Source organism: Cupressus sempervirens, chromosome 3 (genome assembly GCF_028749045.1).
Source record: "Cupressus sempervirens isolate cs-2001-9-10 chromosome 3, ASM2874904v1, whole genome shotgun sequence".
Taxonomy (NCBI): Eukaryota; Viridiplantae; Streptophyta; class Pinopsida; order Cupressales; family Cupressaceae; genus Cupressus; species Cupressus sempervirens.
The window spans coordinates 1087727759-1087750334 of record NC_143120.1 but is presented as its reverse complement, the minus strand read 5'-3'; the positions used below and the strand labels follow the sequence as shown (position 1 = coordinate 1087750334).

Here is a 22576-nt window from a genome sequence, read left to right as displayed (position 1 = left end):
TAGTGAACTAATAACACGAACCCATGCATAGAAAATGTGTCTTAATCTTTTCCTTCCAATTGTCATAGTTAACTCTATCAAACTTTAGATTTTCTTTCCTGAACTGTGCCATAGATCTTCTTAAGCTATTAAGCTTTTCCTTCAAGAACCTAATGCTTTGATACCAATTTTTAGAAAGTAAAGTCCACCAAGATAACTAGGGGGGGTGGTGAATCATTATGCAATTAAAACAACTCACAATATCCTCATTAATTCTGGAACATGCAAATAATAGATGCAACAACCATACACAATAACGTCATATATGTTAACTAGGGAAACCCAAGATCAATAGGAAAACCCCATTGGGGATGGTACCCACAAGATGATGTACTAATATAAATATTCCTTGTGAAAGGATGAACCTTGTTAGGAATCAATCAAATACAATCAGTACATATGAGTCTCTGTTAGGAGACTCTGAAACCTTGTTAGGAGATTCTAACCCTATTAGGAGTTGTGCCAACCATGTTAGGAGTTAAAAGGAAGACATAAGGACCCACTATACAAACAACTTAAGTACCATCCTCACCAAATAATAGAAGTGTACATCAACAACTGTCCAACGTCAACTTCTTTGCTAAATGCAATTCCTTGTAAGCTCACTGTGCCTCAATTGCACCAATCACTTCTCTGATCCAAAAAATATTCACATGTAAGCTCACATAATACAATACATAGATATGACTGCATATCACACTTTCCATCCAAGGAAATGACCTTTCCTTTATACTGAGTCTTAGAATAAGTTATTGAGTTGGCCTTGAGGCTTTCCCAATTTACAATAATAATATAGGAGCAATTTAAGATATTTCATTACACGTTACATTAAAATATTACATTTTTTCACAATTACAAGTAATTTGTCAGCTCACAGTCTTCATAACTCTTCACTAGTTGATCATTTGTATGCGCATTAAAAGCCACATCTTCAACATGTCTCCAACCTCTACCCAAGTTTGCTTAACTAGATTCCATATCTACTAGGAGATACAATTCAAACATCAGTACCCACTTTCCAGAAACTCCATTTGAATGCTACCTTCACCAAAACTATCATAACTCTGTCTAATCTTCATATTTCCATACACACTCTTAATTGTAGCATCTAGTCATGCTCTAGAACATTATCTCATGTGTGCATAAGTTGATCTTCAATCCTCGAAACTCACAAAGCCAAACTCTGTCCTCCATTCTGTTAGTCTTCATAAAGTAACTAGTATGATGACATCAGTGACAAACTTTGTAATGAATGCAACACACAACCTCAGAATCATGTCTCCAACACTACTAGGATACTTCCCATAGGAATACTATCAACATCCATACTAACAAGTAAGATCCAATGCACTTGAAGGACCTAGGGACATGTGCATCACATGGGGTTGACATTCATAAGGGCACTTTGTGTTGTATGAAACATTGTAATAAGTATTTAAAATAAAACTTCACATAAGAAGAAATTTTAATAATAAAAATATTAAATTGCAATATTAAGTGGCTAAGTCAATGATTTTGTGATCTCATAGTATTAGTCACGTGGTTTTATATTATACCACTCATAGTTTTGTGTGAGCTTAATTTAGTTGTCTAAAGTTGGCTAGTTGGATATTTTTGTTTGAGCTTGATTTAATTGTCTAAGGTTGGCTACTTAGCAATTATGATTAGGGGTTGAGTGCATCTCTAATTAGTTCATGTGAATGTTTGAAACTTGGCATGCTTGTTCATATGATGTGCTTGCAAAGAGTGCATGTGTTTCTGAAGTGCTTGTAGAGATTTTTGAAGATGTATTACAGTGGCTTGATCATTGAAATACACATAACATATAGATTTTTTCTATAAAAAATTCCCTTGTTGAAGGTTTCCTCACATGTTTATGAAGTGCTTGTAGAGATTTTTGAAGATGTATTACAATGGTTTTATCATTGAATAGCACATAACATATATATTTTTTCTAAAGAAAATTCCCTTGTTGAAGGTTTCCTCACAATATTTCTTATGGTGTTTCCTAGTTTTCTAGCAAATGGAATAATTGTTTGTATAAATTTCTCTTTTGGGTTATGTCAAACTTTGTCATGTATAGTTACATATTTCTTAACAATAAGATATTAATTACATATTAAAATCTGATATTATTTGTCCCAAAAACTATCATTTAAAAATGGTTTGCATAGTTATTTTGAATTAGGATGCAACAGAAATGATTCATACATAGCTTCCCGTCTGTTGTCAGTGTAAACTACAACACTCGAAAACACTGAAAGTAAATTATTAAATAAATAGTGAAACTCGTTGAAGTAAATAAGGCTTTTGGGGCCGCCATTGGGGCCATCGACGCGCCTGTTTTGTATTAGTTAGGAAAGCCCATATGAGATGTTCCTCTCCTCTTCAGAAACTCCAAAGCTGTCCAAGTCCCGTGCACGATCGTCTTATCTTTCATCTTTTGGAACCCATTTTGCACAAGGACTCAAAATGAGGTGCTTTTGAAATTGCATAATTTTCGAGAGGAATATGAATATGTAAAATGCTCGGCATTTGGGTCCCCCAAAGTATAGTTTCTTTGATTTGAAACTTTGTGAATAAGTTAATACTTGGATCAGACATGATATGGATAAGGAAGCATTCAGACCTCCATTGGTTAAAATGAAAGGCCCAAAACAGCCCAACACACACCTTTAGCCTGAAGGATATAAACGCACACATATGCAACGAAGAATTCAGCCAAATCATAATTGTTAGAAGAATAATTCAGAAAACCATCAATCATATCCAAGATACATGAGATGGTAAGCAGCACAAGCATGCCGAATGCTATAAGCGGGCAGGTTTTTTTTGGCAGAACAGCTTATGAGCATGATACTTCTGAAAGCTGAACTTTGGTAAAAACAAGATAACTTGTATCCAAAGGAATGTCAATACAGAAGCAATTTCTAATAATTAGGCATATGCATCTACAAGTACACAAGATATCTTTACAGCATCAAATGCTGTGAAAGGTGGCATAGATTCAATCAATAATGTTTGTACCTTGTCCACTAGTTGCATCTTCTTTGGTGACAAGTTACAATCGAGTAGTAATATATTTCTTAGAAACCAAAGAGGCCTGCAGAACACTTAAAAGTTGACATTTTTTAATTTCCCATGATTGAAGTAGTTGTCTCTGCCACATTACCTTTACTGCTTATTGCAAGGATTGCAAGGACACATACCTTACTGCTTACTGTAAGGCCTAGTAGTTATGATCTCCAGAGCTTTCCACAATCCATTTTAATTACCATAGAAGCTTTCTGGATTCAATTGTGTGTTTATTTTTAGCATCAACACTCCATGATCTTTCATCAGGATGAAAGGAGTAAGAGATGTAACAGAAAAAATAAGCACACAATCGAATCCAGAAAACTTTTATGGTAGTTATGACTTTTAAAGGCCACTAAAAGACTATTCTGAGTATTATTGCTTCCAAGAGTTTACTGAAACTATCTGGATACATGAGTAAATTTACAACTGTTTGCGGTACTAGCTTTGCATCAAATGCTGTGAAAGGTGGCATAGATTCAATCGACAATGTTTGTACCTGGTCCACTAGTTGCATCTTCTTTGGTGACAAATTACAACCCAGTACAATTCAGTACATGTTCTGGTCTTTTTCATACCAGAACTGATAAAAACAATATTCTAAAGAATAATCCAAGTTGTAGATTTTATAAATTCTTAAATTCCCAATTTCATCCACATTAAAAGAGCAAAAATAAAGCAAAATAAAAGATTATTATTCTGATGTGTTGCTTACAACAGGCAAGCAACAGAGAAAGGTCAAGACCCTTGGAAATCATACATTAGCAATAAACTCAGAGCAAAATACATTTAGTACCGTATAAAACTAATATTGTAACAGATGCGTAATCCTGCTGGTAATATTTTGAATTTAAATTGCATAGATTGTTTCACTTTAGTACAAGAATCCAATTTCAAATTTGACAAAAAAGGAGAGACAGTAAAGTGTGAATTATGTGAATTGACTTCAATTTTGATCCTAATCTGTAGGTAAAGTACAAAGAAATGCAATCTTTAATCAGACAAAAAATGGCTATAGACATGTACTATTCAGACAACTCACAAGAGTCGTCTTTGCAAATAAATTTCAAATAGCAGAAGGATCGGATAAATCAGCTGCACTGTTCTGAATGCAGAACTCGGCACAGCATTGGTTATACATAATGTACACTCAAGGACATCAAAATAGAGAAGCTGCTTTGTTTTCTAGTATTGTACTCATCCAGCATCAGAGATATAATATAACCTGAGACCTCTCAAATAATCAACTATGAGCCCAATCGTCTGTCAAGTTGTTGCTGAAATTGTCCAAAGCCAGTTAGAATAAACAGCTGCTGCTCACGAAAAGACCTTGAATAACTAACAACTCTGTTTGCTTTTTAGAATAGATACAAAATAGGTAAGTTATTGACAGACTCGAAGTGTCATATCACCTCCTACATCCTTTTATCATTTTTAAAAAATCCTTCCTCTCTTTTGTCCCATTCCTGTACCAGTAAGACTAGCCGAAAGAACAGATTTAGTGTCAGGTCGCCATTTCAATTCTTTCAGAACTGAGAATAAGCTAGCTAAAGAAGGAGTTATCTCAGCATCCCTGATGTTGTTACAAGAGACAACTTGAAGACGTTGAAGGTCCTTCAAAACAAGGACAACAGCCTCCAGACCCCCAGTGGTTAGCAAAGAGCACCCCTCCAGAGACATATACTTTATTCTCCTGATATTCAAAAGAATGAAGCACAACTAATTAGCCTTAAACAAGTTGTTGCTTTTCTAGTCAATATATTTGTGCAAAACTGCACATGTTTCAATATCAACAAAATGATAAAGTTCAAGATAGCAGATAGCAACTTTTAGGGTCAATATTGCAGATTTGTTAAATTTGTAAAAATGAAAGAACCCTTTGTGGAGAATACAAATTAATTTGTTTGATGATTTTCATATTCTGCTTCGCCAGACCACACTCGTCAGTGCAAGCCATAATGAAAATCAAAGACTATGGAAAAACACAAAGATGTAATATAAAATGAGATATAATGCTCTAATGTTGTCTGATTTCGAAGAAGTAGATCTCCCCATCTAATAAGAAAGTTAAAAGCCCTTTTGACAGAAAATGCTTTAATAAGACATCTCAAGTTGTGCTTAGAGAACTTGATCACATAGTCTAAGCTGGCCGCTATCATGTACTGATGGTCTAATTTCAGTTGGCAGTAATCTTGTAAAACACTAGCTATAAAATGATAAGGTTCAAGATAGCAGATAGCAACTTTTAGGGTCAATATTGCAAATTTGTTAAATTTGTAAAAATGAAAGAACCTTTTGTGGAGAATACAAATTAATTTGTTTGATGATTTTCATATTCTGCTTCGCCAGACCACACTTGTCAGTGCAAGCCATAATGAAAATCAAAGACTAGGAAAAACACAAAGGTGTAATATAAAATGAGATATAATGCTCTAATGTTGTCTGATTTCGAAGTAGATCTCCCCATCTAATAAGAAAGTTAAAATCCCTTTTGACAGAAAATGCTTTAATAAGACATCTCAAGTTGTGCTTAGAGAACTTGATCGCATAGTCTAAGCTGGCCACTATCGTGTAATGATGGTCTAATTTAAGTTGGCAGTTATCTTGTAAAACACTAGCTATAAATAAAGGCCAAGCACTAAGAACTGGTTTCTGCTGCGAGCAAATCACTTTTATCTTTCAGTCAGAAAAGGTCCCCATGCAGAGATTATAGATAAATTAGAGTTCACATTAGCCAACTCTCTGATTTTAAGCAACCTGCAAGAAGATATGTTTGAAATATGAATTAACCTGAAGAGAAATATTCAATTGGTCAAACCCAACAAGGCATTTATCAATGCCAAAAAACTAATAGTAAGATGGGATGTTAATCAACCATCATTATCCCAATATGCATGACTAGAAGAAATTCCTTTTATCATATTTTGAATGCTTTGGTCATGAACACTTCTTTCAGGTACCATAAGTAGATATATTGCAGCTAGATCAAATTTTTCGTATCCATGTTCAGAGAGATATATTCTTTTACTGAACTTTGCACCTGTGATAGTTGTAGCATATAGTAAAGGTAGTGACGTAGCCTGAGTCACAAGGATGAACCTATGGATAGGGCTATGGCAGTTATGTGGTTACATTAAAATAGAATACAGTAAAGATACATCTGCAAAGAAAATTATATAGAAGAATAGCCATATTTTTGCAGAACTTAAAAAAAATGATATTGATAAGAAAAAGGGTTTCCACAGGAAACTAAATTGTATTCCAAGAAAAAACTGTTTAAACTTTTTAACTATAAAATATACTAGCCCTCATCGTGGTGCTAATAGTGAATAAGAAGTGGGTAAATTTGTCATTTCTTCGTGTTATTATTCTAAGTCGTGTGGGTATGGATCAAGTACCAAAACAGGCATAGTGCCATAGTATCAATGCAGTAATTTTTTAAAACACTTGGTATATGCTAGACTTGGTATGTGACATAAATAGTTTTACCATCAAGCATGACAATTTTCAAAATGAAAAATTCTTGCTCAAAACCCGTCCAAATATGAGCACAGAGAAGTCACTTGGGATTTTCTTCCTTAATAATTTTAATTTGTCAGATCCAGCTCAGACTTTGCTCCACCTGTAACTGATATATCACTTGACTGTATGCAGACCATATCTGAGGAGTGTCAAATTTACATTTGTATCAGAAACTGGAATACGTTAATGAACCATAAATGGAAAAGCAATGCTTATCTGTATTCCATGAAGCCTGTTATCTTGGAATTTAAATAAATAAGTTTGCTGCCTCTACAATTCTAAGCCCCAATACAACAGGCCATAGAGTTATTTGGTCAATTTAAAATAGGATATGGTGAAGATACATCTGCAAAGAAAATTATATGGAAGAAAAACCATATTTTTGCAGAACTACAAAAAAATGATATTGATAAGGGAAAAGGGTTTCCACAGGAAAATAAATTGTATACCAAGAAACAACTGTTTAAACTTTTAACTATAAAATTCACTAGCCCTCATCATGGTGCTGATAGTGTGTATTAGAAGTGCGTAAATTTGTCATTTCTTCATTATTATTCTAATTCCTGTGGGTATGGATCAAGTACCAAAACAGGCATAGTGCCATAGTATCAATACAGCAATTTTTTTTTAAACTTGGGATGTGCTAGAGTTGGTATGTGACATTTATAGTTTTACCATCAAGAATGACAATTTTCAAAACAAAATTTCTTGCCCAAACCCTCTCCAAATATGAGCAGAGGAGAAATCACTTGGGATTTTCTTCCTTTATAATTTTAATTTGTCCTATCCAGCTTAGATTTTGCTCCACCTGCAACTGATATATCACTTGACTGTATGCAAAACATATCTCAGGAAAGTCAAATTAACATTTGCATCAGAAACTGGAATCCGTCAATGAACCCAAAATGGAAAATCAATGCTTATCTGCTGTATTACTATTCCATGAAGCCTGTTATCTTGGAATTTAAATCATTAAGTTCACTGCCTTTATAATTCTAAGCCCCGATACAATAGGCTGTATAGTTACAAAATTCAGAAAAATGCATAGCCCAATTCAGTGATTCATTCTGTTCTCATCCCTTCATCTCACAGTTTGTCAAGAAATTGCCCTGTTCATGATAATGACTAGATGATTCATTCAAGTAGCAGTTTGGTTAGATACAGGAAAAGAATACAGGAGCTTGTCATTTACAATTTTGCCTTTCTTGGGATCATACCACGTGGCAATACTGTTTTTAATTGCAGCAGTCATAGCTTTACGGAATGTGGATAGGTGTTCCTTGTATATTTAGAATTCTGATCTCTTGATGGTTCCATTTTTGTAGCATTATTTTTCTTCTTGTCTACTCGAGAGCCAACAGGTTAGTTTGTTTAGATGGAGAACCTGTTTACCTTTCTTTTCCAGAAATCAACTGGTCTGCACCATTGACTGAGATAAGGTTTGACCGTATGTTGTCTTGTTGTTTCTGAGTCAATAGCATGTAGAGAAGCAAGTAGATAAAAAGAACTAATTGTTTGAAAAATGAGGACAAAATACCCAAACCGTAGCAGCTAGGAATGTATGTTAGTATATACATTTTTGTTATTTCGAGGTAATAACTCTTACGGAAGACATATTAGGCCATGTCTACTGAAATGTCCAAGTCTGAGCCTGATCATGGAGAAATATTCTAACTTGGCTTGTACATATTAAGATGATCAAGTTCAAGCCTGGCTTTAGTGAAACTCTTCCAGCCTAGCATCTTAGCCCACATCTATTAAGATGTCCAAGATTGAGCTCGACAGAAAAAAACTCTCCAACATAACATATTAAGATTAGGTTTAACCACATGTTGTCTTGCTGTTTCTGATTCAATAGCATGTAGAGAAACAAGTAGAAAAATGAGGACAAAATACCCATACCATAGCTATGATTGTATGTTAGTATATACAATATTGTTATTTCTAGGTAATAACTCTTACGGGAGACATATTAGGCCATGTCTACTGAAATGTCCAAGTTTGAGCCTGATCATGGAGAAATTCTCCAACTTGGCTCGTACTTATTAAGATGATCAAGTTCAAGCTTGGCTGATCATCTTAATCTCTTCCAGCTTAGCATCTTAGCCCACATCTACTAAGAAGTCCATGATTGAGCTTGATCAGGGAAGCTCTCCAACATAACTCATGCTTATTAAGATGACCAAGTTCAAGCTTAGCTTTGGAGAAATTCTCCAACACAGCCCATTCCTCCAACACAGCCCATTCCGTCTGGCTGCAAAGCTAGCTAATCTTGATGACAAAGGAATTATACCTAATTGGAGGAGGAATTCTCCCAGCCCTACACTTCGTAAGAATTCAACAGTCTCACGTATGAATAACTGGCACTAGGGTTTTCATAGTTGAAGCTGAGCTTTGGAGAAATTCTCCAACATAACCCATTCAGTCTAGAGGGTTTTCTCTGCCCATTAAGATGATCAAGTTCAAGCTTAGCTTTGGAGAAATTCTCCAATATAACCCATTGTCTACCTGCAAAGCTAGATACTCTTAATGACATAGGAATTATACCTAATTGGCGGAGGAAATTCCCTAGCCCCACACCTGGTACGAGTTCAATACTCTCAAATATGAATAACTGGCAAGAGGGTTTTCTCCTCCCATGACCGTCTGCAAATTGAAATGTTGGAATGAAGGAGTATTTCATCACAATTATCCTTAAAGTCATCTAGTGTGTATAATTTAGCTGGAAATACTTATTCTCCTTCAGGAAGAGCACTTAAACTTGACTACGACAAAGACCCTTGTCAATTGAAATTTAGTAAGCATAGGTGTATAAAGAAGATATGGGTTTCAAGAGTCCAACAATGATTATAAATACCTGCAATTCATGACAAGGCTGAAGATGTCATCGTCTAGGCCCCAACAATCTTGGAATTCAAGCTCTTTCGCAGACGAGCAAACCAGCATCAGTGCAGCTGAGCCCTGCCTATCCCTCATATTACACCGCTGCAGCTGCAGTGTCTCAAGAGCAGGGCAATAACCCAAATGCTCAACCGGCCCAGGATTAGAGTCAATCCTCCTACAGCCTTGAAGCCTAAGGGTCTTCAAATTGCTGCAAAAAGAAAGGCCTGCAATCCAACCCTCGTCCAAATTATGGTTAGAGAAGGTCAACTCCTCCAGCATAAAACAGCAGCGCCCAATTGCAGCAATCCCATCATAGGAACCCTGGCACCCACTTAACTCCAGTTTAACCAGCCTGCTACACCCGCGAGCCAAGATGGTAAGGCCAATATCACTTATTATACCCCGATGAAAAACGCCATCCGCAGACCCAACAAGCCGCAAGATCTGTAGGTTTTTGCAAGCAGAAATTGCTCTGAGAGACTCATCAGTACACCGATACAACTCGAGCTCCTGCAACATCGTGCAATTGTGGGCTATACGAGCAAGGCCAGCATGTAAGCCTTTAGGTTCCGAGTTCGAATCCCCTAGCGCCACATCCCTCATAACATCTATAACAGAGAGCTTCTGCAAACCGGGGCATCCTTGTGCCAGGAGCTGCAGCCCTTGGTCATATGAAGAGGGGTCTAGTAGCCTGTCCTCCCAGCGGTCGAAAGAATCCTCCGAACCGTCAAGTGGGATTGTTAAGTAAGCATGTGTGAGGATTATGCAGGCGTTTTCGGGTGCAAGGATGCAGGCCCGAGTCAAATCCACGTCGGTAAGGTTGGGGAATCTGGATGTCATGCGACCTTGGGCTAAAAGGTCCCAGTCCTTTAGTTTGATGCTATGTCGGCGGAGTCCCTGTAACCGCAGCCATCGTCGGCACACAAGAGAGAATGAATATGATGATTCGGGTAATAATTTGGCAACAATCCTTTGTAAAACCTCATCACTAAGTAAAAGCGTCAAGTCCCTCTTGCCTCCTCCTCCTTCAATATGACCTTTGCTAGAAAGAAGGCCTGGTTTGTCCACCATTCCTTTGAGCTGCATAAGACCCAATCCATTCTTGAATCCTAACCAGGCAATGGCCGCATTCTGGTTCTTTTTGTCCTCCGAAAACGGCGTTTTGACGGGCGTCATGAATGAAGGATAGAAGAAACGTGTCTACAATTTTTATTTCCTAGGCAAGCGTGACAGCAATGGTCATTGCGATTCATTCCCTTCTGCGCAAAGACCCAAATTGCTGCAAATTCAAGTCAATTGAGGAACACGGAAGGATCGAGGAATTGGGGACAGAAATTTGTTGAAGGGAAGCAAGGACGACGCATGGCGCAATTTCCCATGGACGTCACATTGCAAGCTTCAAAATCTGATTCATTCTGACCACTGCATTTGCGACGGCCGTGCCTTTTAATCCAAAGTTTGGATCAATCAACGACTATGTTTCACCCATGCACTTCTTTAGTTTTTCCCTATACAGTGTTTTGTTCGTTTGTCTTCTTGTTTCCAACGGTCCACAAATTTATAGCCAACGACTAATCTTTCCAATACACCGTACTTTCCCTACCGTTGGTTCTTGTTATAGCTTCTCCCGATGTGTTCTAGAATTTATTTATATATTTTGTAATCCTAATAAGCGCTTTTTGGGAAGAAAATCATAAACATCTTTCTCGACGTATGGACACTTTTTGAAAACATAGTGGGAATTTTTTTGGTCTTTTTAAATAAAATTTGGGAGGCTACTAATCCCCCGTTGAAGGGTGTCTTTTCCATATTCTAGCTTTCTTATTCTTATTACGCCGAGAGGCGTTTTATACAATGGCAGCACAAATGCTCAGCACGGGAATATGTCAAGATTCCTGTCAATAAAAAAAGAATTAGGAGCAGTTACAAACTTTCAAATTAAATATTAAAAAAGAATTTCCCAAATAATAGCTGGCCGAAATAATAGGGAGCCAAATGGAGGCCGAAATAATAGATGGCCAACATAAAAGACAATAAAAAATATTTTCGAAATAATAACAGGCAAAGAAGATGCCAAATGAAACCCGAAATAATAGGGTCCGAATTAATAGGCTCCTATAAATTTTAATAAATTACATATATTCTTTTTTAAAATATGAAATAAAAATACAAAATTAATTTTTTTTAAAGTGAAATTTTTTTTAAAAAAAAATTAAAAATTTAAAAAAAAGTTTTTAAAAAAAATTTTAAATTTTTTTTAAAATTAAAAAAATTAAAAAATAAAAATAAAAATTAAAATTAAAAAAGAAATTTTAAAAAACGAAAAAACAAAAAAAAAAAACGTTATGTAAACGTGGTCGCAGCGTGCGGCAGTAACAGCCGCTGCTGTCAGCGACAGTTACTGTCGGCACTGACACACATGTCAGTGCCGACAGTAACTACCGCTAACAGCAGCAGCAACAGCGGCAGTTACTGTCGCACGCTGTGTAAGTATGGGGTGGCGGGGGTGGTGGCCCGTCACCTCATTTAAATTTTTAAAAAAAAAATTTTGAAATGAAACGCATGCGAATCTAATTATTAAAACATTTTTTAATTTAAAAAATTATTATCAACGACGATGTGTAGCGACGTGTACACATTTCATATGTGTATTTTTAAAAAAATTAATTTTTTAATGTTAATTTGAATTTCGAATTTGAGTGGAGTAGTGGAAATTGAAAGGTTTTTTTAGTGGAAATTGAAGAGTTTCTTAATGGGAGATGAAGAGTTTTTTCCGTGGGAGATGAAGAGTTCTCTGTCTCATTATAAAACACTCATCTCCTCTCATTTTTCTCGTCATTTGTAAAAGAATACATTTGCAGAAGACAAGTTTTCAGTAAAGCTTCATTGTTTTTGTTGAGAGAAGAAAAGAGGGAGATAAATCATTTGGAAAAGCATTCTACATTTGAAGATCACCAAGTAGATCAAAAAGCTAAGTAAGTTTTTTATTTATTTTTTGTTTATATTAAGTTTTATTTCGCATTTTGATTATTATCCGCATTAAGAATTGTAGTTACACTATTTACATTTAGTTGTAAGTTATTTTTAAAATTAGATTTCTTAGCTTTTACATCGTTGTATTCAAATTTACATTTGCATGTTTCATGCATAATTTATATATAGTTGCATGTTATATATTTAGATATGATTTGTGTAGATTATTGTTTTTTCATATTTTTCAATGTTTTTTATAGATTAATGTTGTATTTTGTTTTCTATAATATTTCATATGGATGGCAATGCCGCCATATCAATATTTTTTAAAAATAGTGATTTATAAATTTAATGATTACTATTTTCATTTACAAAAGTAGTTTGATTTATAATATTTTTTTAATTAAGAATAATATATTGATTTATATTAATATTCTGAGTTAGATTACTATTTCGATCAAAATAATTTTGTAATCAACATTTAGATTATAATTAATTCTTAGTTGTGTTTTCTGGGTAGATTGTGTTAATTAATCTCAATCCTTTTTTTTTCCCCTCACTTTTGTGAGGTTTTGAGTACTTCATTTTGTAAGAGTTTTCTATATTGGGAGGAAATCACAATAAAACCTACTTGGGTTTTGTTACAAATGACATATTTTTGTAGATTGGGCATAAGAATGCAAGAATTCAGTCTTTTGTACTTAATATGTTACTATTTTGTGTTGCATTTATTTTTTGTTACATCCTTCTATTCTACTGCATGAATCTCTAACAAAATTTTGTTAGAATCTTGATTTTTGGTAGGGTATTCAAAAGAATTATTATTCTTTGCATGTAGTGGTGTCATAGTATTTTCTAAGCTATTGTGTTTCTTTTCATATATAAACATAAGTTCGGTTTAGGTTGTTGAGAAGGGAGATTATACGGATAATGTTGTTTACTTTGAGTTGTTCTTCAAGGGAGACTTAGAATATGTAGTTGTTCAAAATATTATTGCGCCGAGAGGCGTTCTATACAATGGCAGCACAAATGCCCAGCATGGGAATATGCCAAGATTCCTTGTCAATAAAAAAGAATTGGGAGCAGTTACAAACTTTCAAATTAAATATTAAAAAAGAATTCCCGAAATAATAGCTGGCCGAAATAATAGCTGGCCAAATGGAGGCCGAAATAATAGGCCCGAAAAAGTAGGGCCTAAAAAAGTAGGACCCGAAAAAATACGGGCGAAATAATTTCAATATGATTTTTTTTTTTTGTTAAATATAATTTTGCATGCACATTCATGCTTATTTTTTGTGGGGAGTGGGGGAATTTGAAACAAATTCGTGGAATGTGAAGAGACGTCTGTTGGGGGATATGAGGAGCCTCTCAGAAGTTATAAAACCAAGGCTCCTCTTTTCATTTTCATTTTATGTTTTTGCAGGAAGGAAGAGGTGGAGGTTATTGGAGGATTAGATTGGAGTTTTTGAATAGGAGTAAATTGAAGTTTTGGAATAACATTTTTGCAGGTGAGATTTCTATTTTTTATTTACATTTTCATTTAGATTTAGATGTAGATGTAAATTGAAATTCAAAATTAGTTATAATATTCTACTTTGATTTAGATTTCAATTTTAATTAGTTTCAATTTGGTTGGCTCTCCTCCACAACAAACAGTGTATTGTGTATTTAATGGGTGCATTGGAATGCAGATTATCATCCTAATGGCCAATCTCCAGTTTCCTCCACAAGCAAACCAATCTCTGGAAAGATCCCTCTTCCGAACCAAAAGGATGTGGCAGATTTCTCTCCTCCCCGGCCTCTGAAAACAGAGGAAATTCCCAATATAGTTGCTGATTTTCGAAATGCTGCCAGGAATGCAATAGATGCAGGTATGTTTTTTTATTCTGATCTATCTTGGTTTGAAGAAGACAATGTTCCTTTTGTTGACATAATCAGTCCTTTTACGAATAGGGTTTGACGGTGTTGAGATCCATGGGGCGCATGGGTACCTTGTGGACCAGTTCATGAAGGACAGCGTGAATGATCGAACAGATGGCTATGGTGAAACATTGAAGAATCATTGCAGATTTGTACTTGAAGTTATGGAAGCAGTGGTGGAGGAAATCGGAGCAGAGCATGTGGGAATTCGGCTTTCTCCATTTTCGGATCATGCAGAAGCGTATGACTCAAATCCAGAGGCACTGGGACTTCACATGGCGGAGGCTCTGAATAAATATAAGATATTGTACGCTCATTTCTTTGAGCCCAGGATTGATAATTCGCAGACGACAATAGCGAGTGAAAAGAGCCTGATTCCCATAAGAACAACATTCAAGGGAACATTTTTGGCTACAGGGGGTTATGATCGGGATGATGGTAACGAAGCTATTTCCAGTGGCAAGGCAGATTTGATTGCTTATGGCCGACTATTCTTCGTAACTGATATTTCTATTGTATATTCTCGTGCCCAGCACAGGAAGTTTTAATCTATACAGTTTATTTTGTGCATTTAGTGCACAAAATAAAGAATGCATATGCAATCAATTTTTTTATCAATCTTTATGATAGCTAAATAGAAAATAGAAATTATTCTTTTATGTATGTAGAAAAAAATTAGAAAGATTTTATGTATGTAAAAAATTAAAAGAATTCTATATACATCTAGATTTTTTGAAAAGAATTCTATTTACATCTAGATATTTTGATTGAAATAACCATAATGTAAAAACAAAATATAAAATAGAAATGTTAATATATGTATGTAGAAAAAATTAAAAAGATTGCATGCATCTAAAAAAATTCTATTTACATCTAGATTTTTTTAGAATGGAAAAAAATGGATAATAGAAATATCAGTTGCATGTTTGTAGAAATAAATTAGAAAAACATGTATCTAGAAATTAAAAAGATTCTATATGTGTTTAATTTTTAGATTTTACTTTATTCTAAACTATTTATTGATGGAAATATATTTTAAAAATATTTATGTAGTTTAAAGCTTAGATTTTAATTAATTTGTATGCAAATAGGAAAAAGAATAAATATTTTATATATATGTAGATTAATTTCTTTTTTTAAAATTTACAAGTAAATGAGTACTTTATTCATTTAAAGTAAACAAGTTTTAAAGTAATATATTTTTATTTTAGAAATATATTAATCATAATGTTCATTTATTATTACTTATTTAATATACTTACTCTCAAATCTAAGACAATAGAAATGATATTTTATTAACTTTGAAATAGGGAAGTGTTAAGCAAGTTCGTTTACAAAAATACCAAAAATATATTTGGTCTTTGATCAAATTGGAGTTAATATTAGAAATATAAATATGATCATTAACAATTAAGCTAAATTCAATTCAAAACAATAATATTATTTAAATTTAAATAAAATAAGCCATGTTTACTTTGAAACATCAAACAACTAATTAACTAATACAATAATTAAAATAAATGAATCTATTATGACATAGAAAAATATTTTCGGAGTATAATTTCTTTGTTTTTGAATCAATATGAGTTTTTTTTTCTACTTGAAAAGATAAACCATCCTAATTGTCATCCTTAGTTAACCCTAACAACAACCCCTACCTTAGCCCTAACCCCAACAATGATGTACAATATAACTATAATCCAACATTAAACTATAATTATAGCACTAAAACATATCCCTATTGATATTCTAAACTCTAATCATAACGAAAATCTCAGTCCAAACCATAATCTAAACCAAAAACCTACACACTAATATTGGTTATAGTCCTAACCCTAAAATCTAACCCTTAACCATAATGTAAAAACAAACTCCAAAATATTGATCAAAATCCTAAACCTACCTATATGGATAACCATGATATTAAACTCTAAATCCAGTCCCAAGGTCCTAACCATGGTGTAAACCTATAACCGAACTCTTAAAAAATTTACTAATCCCTGATCCTAATCACATTCCCAACTTTAAACTTGAACCATAAACCATAGTTGTAACCATAATCATAAACTTAAACAAAACCCTAACCCTAAAGGTACAATCATAAAATTAATAATAGCTTAGACCCTAATCCTAGCACAAACCACAATCATGACCAAATATAAATCTTCACCTTACCCCTAATCATAATTTCAATGTTAACCCTAACATTAGTTTCAATCCTACCATGATATGAACCCTAATATAGACTTCACCTTGATCCTCACCCTAATCTTAAGTCTAATTAAACCCTGACTAAAACCTAATCTAAATGATATATCTAACTATAATCCTAACTTTAATTATCATACAACCCAATGCTAACCCTCATGTATATTTAATCCCTAATCTTAACTCTAAATATTCTATAAACTCTAGAATTGACCTTGATTCTAACCATAACCCTAAAATCTAAATTGTAACCATAGCACAAAAGGTGGGGACCCCCACTACATGGCACAATTCTGGGTCTTGGAGCCTTGCGAAAGCACTACAGAGTGAGGAAATGTCAAAAAGGTGACATGTAGTAGCATGATGCAATTTTGGGCTTTAGAGCATTGCAGAAACAATGCAGCGTAAGGAGGCGCTAGAATGGAGACTCATGGAAAGAAGAGGAAAGACATTCATGTTGCTGGCAAAAAACTATGAAAAGAGATAACATGATGTCTTAACCTCCCACAAAAAATGCAAGGTTGATCCCAAGGGGGAATTTGGTTTCCCCAAAAATGAATGATGGTCATCGATGAAAGTCTTCCTCTCAAAATAGATGGCATAGATGCATCGTGAATCCTCACCAATGAAGGATTAAGTCGCAACCGTCGATGTAGATTCTCCCCTCAAAAAGGATGACTGAAATGCAACGAGGAAACTCCTCCCAGTGAAGGATTAAGTCACATTCGTCGATCAAGATTGGCTTTATTTCTAATGGATGACTAAGATGTAGTGAAGAGATTCCTCCCAACAAATGAAGTAGATAGCACAAAAGGTGTGAACCCCCTCCATGTGGCACAATTTTGGGTCTCAAAGACTCATGAAAGCATTGTGGAGTGAGGAAATGTTGGAAAGGCAATGCGTGGTAGCATGATACAATTTTGGGCTTCAGAGAATTGAAGAAACAATGTAGCATGACGATGCATCAGAATGGAGATGCATGGCAACATCTTGTGCAATTCTAGGCTTTAGAGTGTTTCGAAGACACTAGCGTATAAAGAAACGTTAGAATGGGAATGCATGGCAACATCTTGCACTTTTGGGAAGATGGGAAGATAGCTCGCAAAGAAATAAGAGTTATCGAATCTCGTAGCATGAATCAACCCAACCAAGAAAAAATGATCCAGCGTGGTCAATGAAGAAATCGAGCCAACACAAAATGTTAGCCACCAACTTTAGCGATGTTAACCCTCTGCAAAGAACCTATCCCATTTAAGGTCTCTTAGATCAGACATCAGTGATGGGTTGAATAGGGGGAAAAAATAGCACACAATGCCCTCCTAAATGAAATTCTAAATGTAACACTAATAACCATGGTCCTACTTCTTTCCCTAACCTTATCCATGAGCGTGGGAATATACATATTATTATATAGGGCACCTTATATAATAATAAATATAATCTAAAATCCCAACCCTTACTCCCCTCCTAAATATAACTGTGACCATAAGAAAACTTCTAAATATAACCCTTCCTCTAACTCTAGCCTTAACCATGAGCATAACCCTAGCCTTAACCATGAGCATAACTCTAACTCTAGATCTGACTCTACCATAATTGGACACTAACCCTAACCCTAACCTTAATTTTGATCCTAACTCAAACCCTAACCCTAACTCTAACCTTAACCTTGATTCAAACCTTAACCCTAACCCTAACCCTAGCCTTACTATAACGCTAACCCTAATCATAACCATAACCATAACTCTAACCCTAACCTTAACCATGACCATAACTCTAACCCTAACCTTAACCATAAACATAACTCTAATCTGAACCTTAACCATAACTCTAATGATAACCATAACCATAATTCTATCCTTGACCTTAACCATAGCTCAAACCCTAACCCTAACTCCAACCCTAACCCTAATGCTAACCCTAACCCTAATTCTATCCCTAAGGTTAACATTAACTGTAATGTTAACTTTGTCCCTAACCATATATCTACGTATGACTATAACATTTTACATTACAATATCCCAAAAAAAAAAAAATTATCTAAATTAAATTCCTTATATTAAATTAAAAGATATATTTGACTCAAACCCTAACCCTAACCCTATCCCCACTATAACCCTAACCATAACCATAATGATGACTCTAACCCTAACCTTAACCATGAGCATTACTCTAAACCTAACATTAACCATAAGCATAACTCTACCCCTAACTCTAACCCTAATTCTAACTCTACCATAATTGGATTCTAACCCTATCCCTAACCCTAACTATAAGCATAAGTCTAACCCTAGCCTTAACCATGAGCATAACTCTAACTTTGGATTTGACTCTACCATAATTGGACTCTAACCTTAACCCTAACCTTAATTTTGATCCTAACTCAAACCCTAACCCTTTAAACTCTAACCTTAACCTTGACTCAAACCTTAACCCTAACCCTAACGTTAGCCTTACTATAACCCTAACACCAACCCTAATCATAACCATAACCATAACTCTAACCCTAACCTTAACCATGACCATAACATTAACCCTAACCTTAACCATAAACATAACTCTAATCTAAACCATAACCATAACTCTAATAATAACCATAACCATAACTCTATCCCTAACCTTAACCATAGCTCAAACCCTAACCCTAACTCCAACCCTAACTCTAATGCTAACCCTAACCCTAATTCTATCCCTAAGGTTAACATTAACTATAATGGTAACTTTGTCCCTAACCATATATCTATGTATGACTATAACATTTTATATTACAATATCCCAAAAATAAAAAATATATTTTTAATCTATATTAAACTCCTTATATTAAATTTTTAAAAATATTTTGAAGCATAATTTTATACTAACTTCATACAACTCTAATTAAAAATTAATTAACAATTTTATAGTAACCTTATCAAAATAAAAAATAAAAAGTAAATATTTTCCCTATTGCGCTGCGACTGCCACTAGCTATATATACCTCTATATATATTACGCCGAGATTAATCATTCTCGAGGCGCCTATTTTTATTTTCATTAATCCTAACTTCAATTAAAATAACTTTGGGATTAAATAAAAATAGGCGCCTCGAGAACGATTAATCTCGGCGTAATATATATAGAGGTATATATAGCTAGTATATATATACACTGAGGGCCCGTTTGGACCGTGGATTTCAGCAGGAATTAGGATAGCGCACTCCTAAAATATGCGTATCCACTGTTTGGGCCTGCCAAATGCGAATGGGGATTTAAAAAAAAAAAATTCCTGTATCCTCATTTGCCCCTCAAATTGAGGATACAGTCTTCCACCGAAATAGGTGGAATTCGCGGTATGCCCATTTTAATTCTTTTTTTGGGAAAGTGGGAAGTGCGATTATGTTCGTTTTAACTCCCTGTGTCACGTCCGCGAAACCTATTTGCCCGAGTGCTCATCTTTCGTTGTCGCCATTTTCACTCCTCAGCCTGTTCTCTTTCGTTGTCACTGTTGTTGCTTGACGTCGCCGAGGTTTCAATCTACCCGCTGTGTGTGCTGCTTGACACTGCCGAGTGTCTTTTGTCTGCACGGATAGTGTTTCCTTCTGGTGATTCTTTGAGGTATGCAAGAAAACCACTTAGGGTTTTTAACATTTGTGTGCATCTTGGAGTTCTTAGTTTTAATTTTGAAATTTTTAGACTTTCTTTTCCAAAATTAACAATCTCAAGACAATGAAATATGAGAAATTATAAATAAAATGTATTGTGTCAAAAATATTTGAAAAATATAGATAATATAAGATGTTCAACAATTCTTATATATTTTGACTCATTTTAAATATTATTTTGTTTAAATATTGCACAATATTTTTATATTTGTTTCTTAGTACTTAAATTGTTCTAGTTAAATTAAAGAATATTTTATATTTCACAAATGTTATATTATATTTATATCTATTTTTTTGAACCTTACATTTTATATATTTGTATTATTAGAAGCATAGCTGCGTTTTCTATTTTATATTAAATTTTACAATACAAAATTTAGATAAAGTCTGAGATTTCATTGGTTTTAGATTCTACAATTTTCTTCAAAATAATTAGTTATAATTATTAAAAATTAGAACTATTATTTATATTTAGCACTAAATTCACATATTATATAGACTACAAAAAATTGGTACTTTTGAATTTTACATATAAGTTTATATTATCCATTTTAAATTAAATATTATCAACACAAATTACATTATTTACACCTGGCAATATTTGTTGTGTAATGACAAGTACTACTTTTTTTTAGACATGAATTGTTAACACCTTTTGGTAAGTATTTTCCACAATTTTGATGACAATAAATATATTAAATGGCTTTAAAATCATATAATATGTAATTACATTAAAATGATGTATTAAAAATATATTTCATTCATCTTTAAAAAAAAAACTTGTTCATGTGGGTATTCCAATTCCAATTTTTAAATGTGCAACCAAACGAAGGAAATGTGTATTCTTATATTGAATTCTTGGTGAACCAAACAAACCCAAATTGAATTCCCAAAACCGAAATCTGGATTTCAAGTTCTCGAATCCCAAATCAAGGATTCCGGATGCCAATTCTAAAATCATATTCCTCCAACCAAACGGGCCCTGAATGTTTAGAGAATCATTTCAATTAAGAATCGAGGACATTGGGGTATTGCTCCCATGGGGTATTCCTTCTACCAAAATTTGTTTGAGACAAAATTTCTATTATTTTTGTAATAATAGATATATATACACTCACAATCTTAAGAGCTTACATGAAGAAATGTCAAAAACTACAAATCATAGAAATAAATTTAAGTTTCTAAGTGACAATAAGGGGCGCATGTTGCCTTTATGTTTTTATGGTTGACTGAAGTAGTATTGCATGAAGGGGAAATTAAATTAGTTACAATTTTTAGCAAAAACTTATTGACGGTAAACTTTTTCAGCTACTTAAATAAAATAAAAAATTTGTTGATTACTTAAATCAAAGTACCAAAATATGTAGTAAGTTTGAGGGGTAGTATTAATGGTATAAAAAAAATGAGCAAAATTGTAAAATAGTAGCTAGTAAAACATAGTGTAAACTTTTTAAAAATAACATTTTACAATTGTCAAAAATAAACATCAATGTAAAACTAATAAGAAATATATATATATATAATTAGAAATAAAAAACATTTAACTCTATATTTGAACTTGGTAAGATAGCTAGTAAAATATAGTGTAAACTTAAACAAATGACATTTTACAAATTACAAAAATAAACATCAATGTAAAACTAATAATAAATATATTTAAAATAAGAAATATAAAACATTTAACTCTATATTTGATTAAAATATCTAAATTATATAACTTAAAAAATATTTAACTCTATAAATTCATATGACTTCTTCTTCATAAACTATTTTAAATAATAAATGTATTTATAATAAGAAATATAAAACATTTAACTCTATATTTGATTAAAATATCTATATTTGAACTTGGTAAGAAAAAAAGAATGGTCCAATAACATTTCACAAATTACAAAAATAAACATCAATGTAGAACTAATAATATTGGGATTTTTCATTCCATCAGGCAAGGTTGCCCTCTGGCTCTGGTGTTTTATGTCCTTGCTGCTGAAGGGTTTGGTTATTTGCTAGCCTACTCCGTGTCTTTAGGACTGGTTTGTGGCATTTCTTTGCCAGAATCATCTTCCCAGTTGGTCAATGGTCATTTTGCTGATGATTCCTTTCTCATCTTTTGGAAGATGAAGAAAACATCATAAATGCCTTAATTTACCTTGACACTTTTTGTCAAGCCTTTAGATTTGCTATTCAATGGCATAAAATGTTCTGCTACCAATAGGCTTTCTTGCTAGCACCACCTTGGCTTAACCAGTTTGAATGGAAATGGGTGGCTCACAAAGAGATCTTCCGCTTTCTTGGCATTCCATTTGCTTTTCAGG

General features: G+C 33.8%; 2 protein-coding genes across 3 annotated transcripts; one reads left to right on the top strand and one right to left on the bottom strand.

The window, feature by feature from the left end:
- Positions 1–4029: 4029 nt before the first annotated feature.
- Positions 4030–11101, bottom strand: LOC149570560 (F-box protein At5g51370-like). 2 transcript variants are annotated; one of them, XM_089823142.1, is made up of 2 exons: positions 9494–11101; positions 4030–4807 (listed from the first exon to the last, which is right to left on the bottom strand). In XM_089823142.1, exons 1-2 carry the CDS (start codon positions 10693–10695, stop codon positions 4549–4551), a joined length of 1461 nt encoding a protein of 486 aa, XP_089679268.1. In that variant the 5' UTR covers positions 10696–11101; the 3' UTR covers positions 4030–4548. The 2 variants fall into 2 exon arrangements, with proteins under 2 accessions (XP_089679268.1, XP_089679269.1); XM_089823143.1 differs by lacking the exon at positions 4030–4807 and adding an exon at positions 6441–6775 and having other exon boundaries at positions 9494–10992.
- Positions 11102–13844: 2743 nt separating this feature from the next.
- Positions 13845–15036, top strand: LOC149570559 (putative 12-oxophytodienoate reductase 11). Its single transcript, XM_089823144.1, has 3 exons — positions 13845–14000; positions 14184–14363; positions 14446–15036. Exons 1-3 carry the CDS (start codon positions 13904–13906, stop codon positions 14958–14960), a joined length of 792 nt encoding a protein of 263 aa, XP_089679270.1. The 5' UTR covers positions 13845–13903; the 3' UTR covers positions 14961–15036.
- Positions 15037–22576: the final 7540 nt, after the last annotated feature.

Excerpts from the sequence above, each read along its gene's own strand:
- LOC149570560 (XM_089823142.1), bottom strand. The coding sequence starts at position 10,695 with ATGACGCCCGTCAAAACGCCGTTTTCGGAGGACAAAAAGAACCAGAAT. Across the intron at positions 4,808-9,493 it reads AGCCTTGTCATGAATTGCAG|GAGAATAAAGTATATGTCTC; the intron begins GTATTTATAATC and ends TTTGAATATCAG.
- LOC149570559 (XM_089823144.1), top strand. The coding sequence starts at position 13,904 with ATGTTTTTGCAGGAAGGAAGAGGTGGAGGTTATTGGAGGATTAGATTG. Across the intron at positions 14,001-14,183 it reads TTGGAATAACATTTTTGCAG|ATTATCATCCTAATGGCCAA; the intron begins GTGAGATTTCTA and ends ATTGGAATGCAG. Across the intron at positions 14,364-14,445 it reads CAGGAATGCAATAGATGCAG|GGTTTGACGGTGTTGAGATC; the intron begins GTATGTTTTTTT and ends TTTTACGAATAG.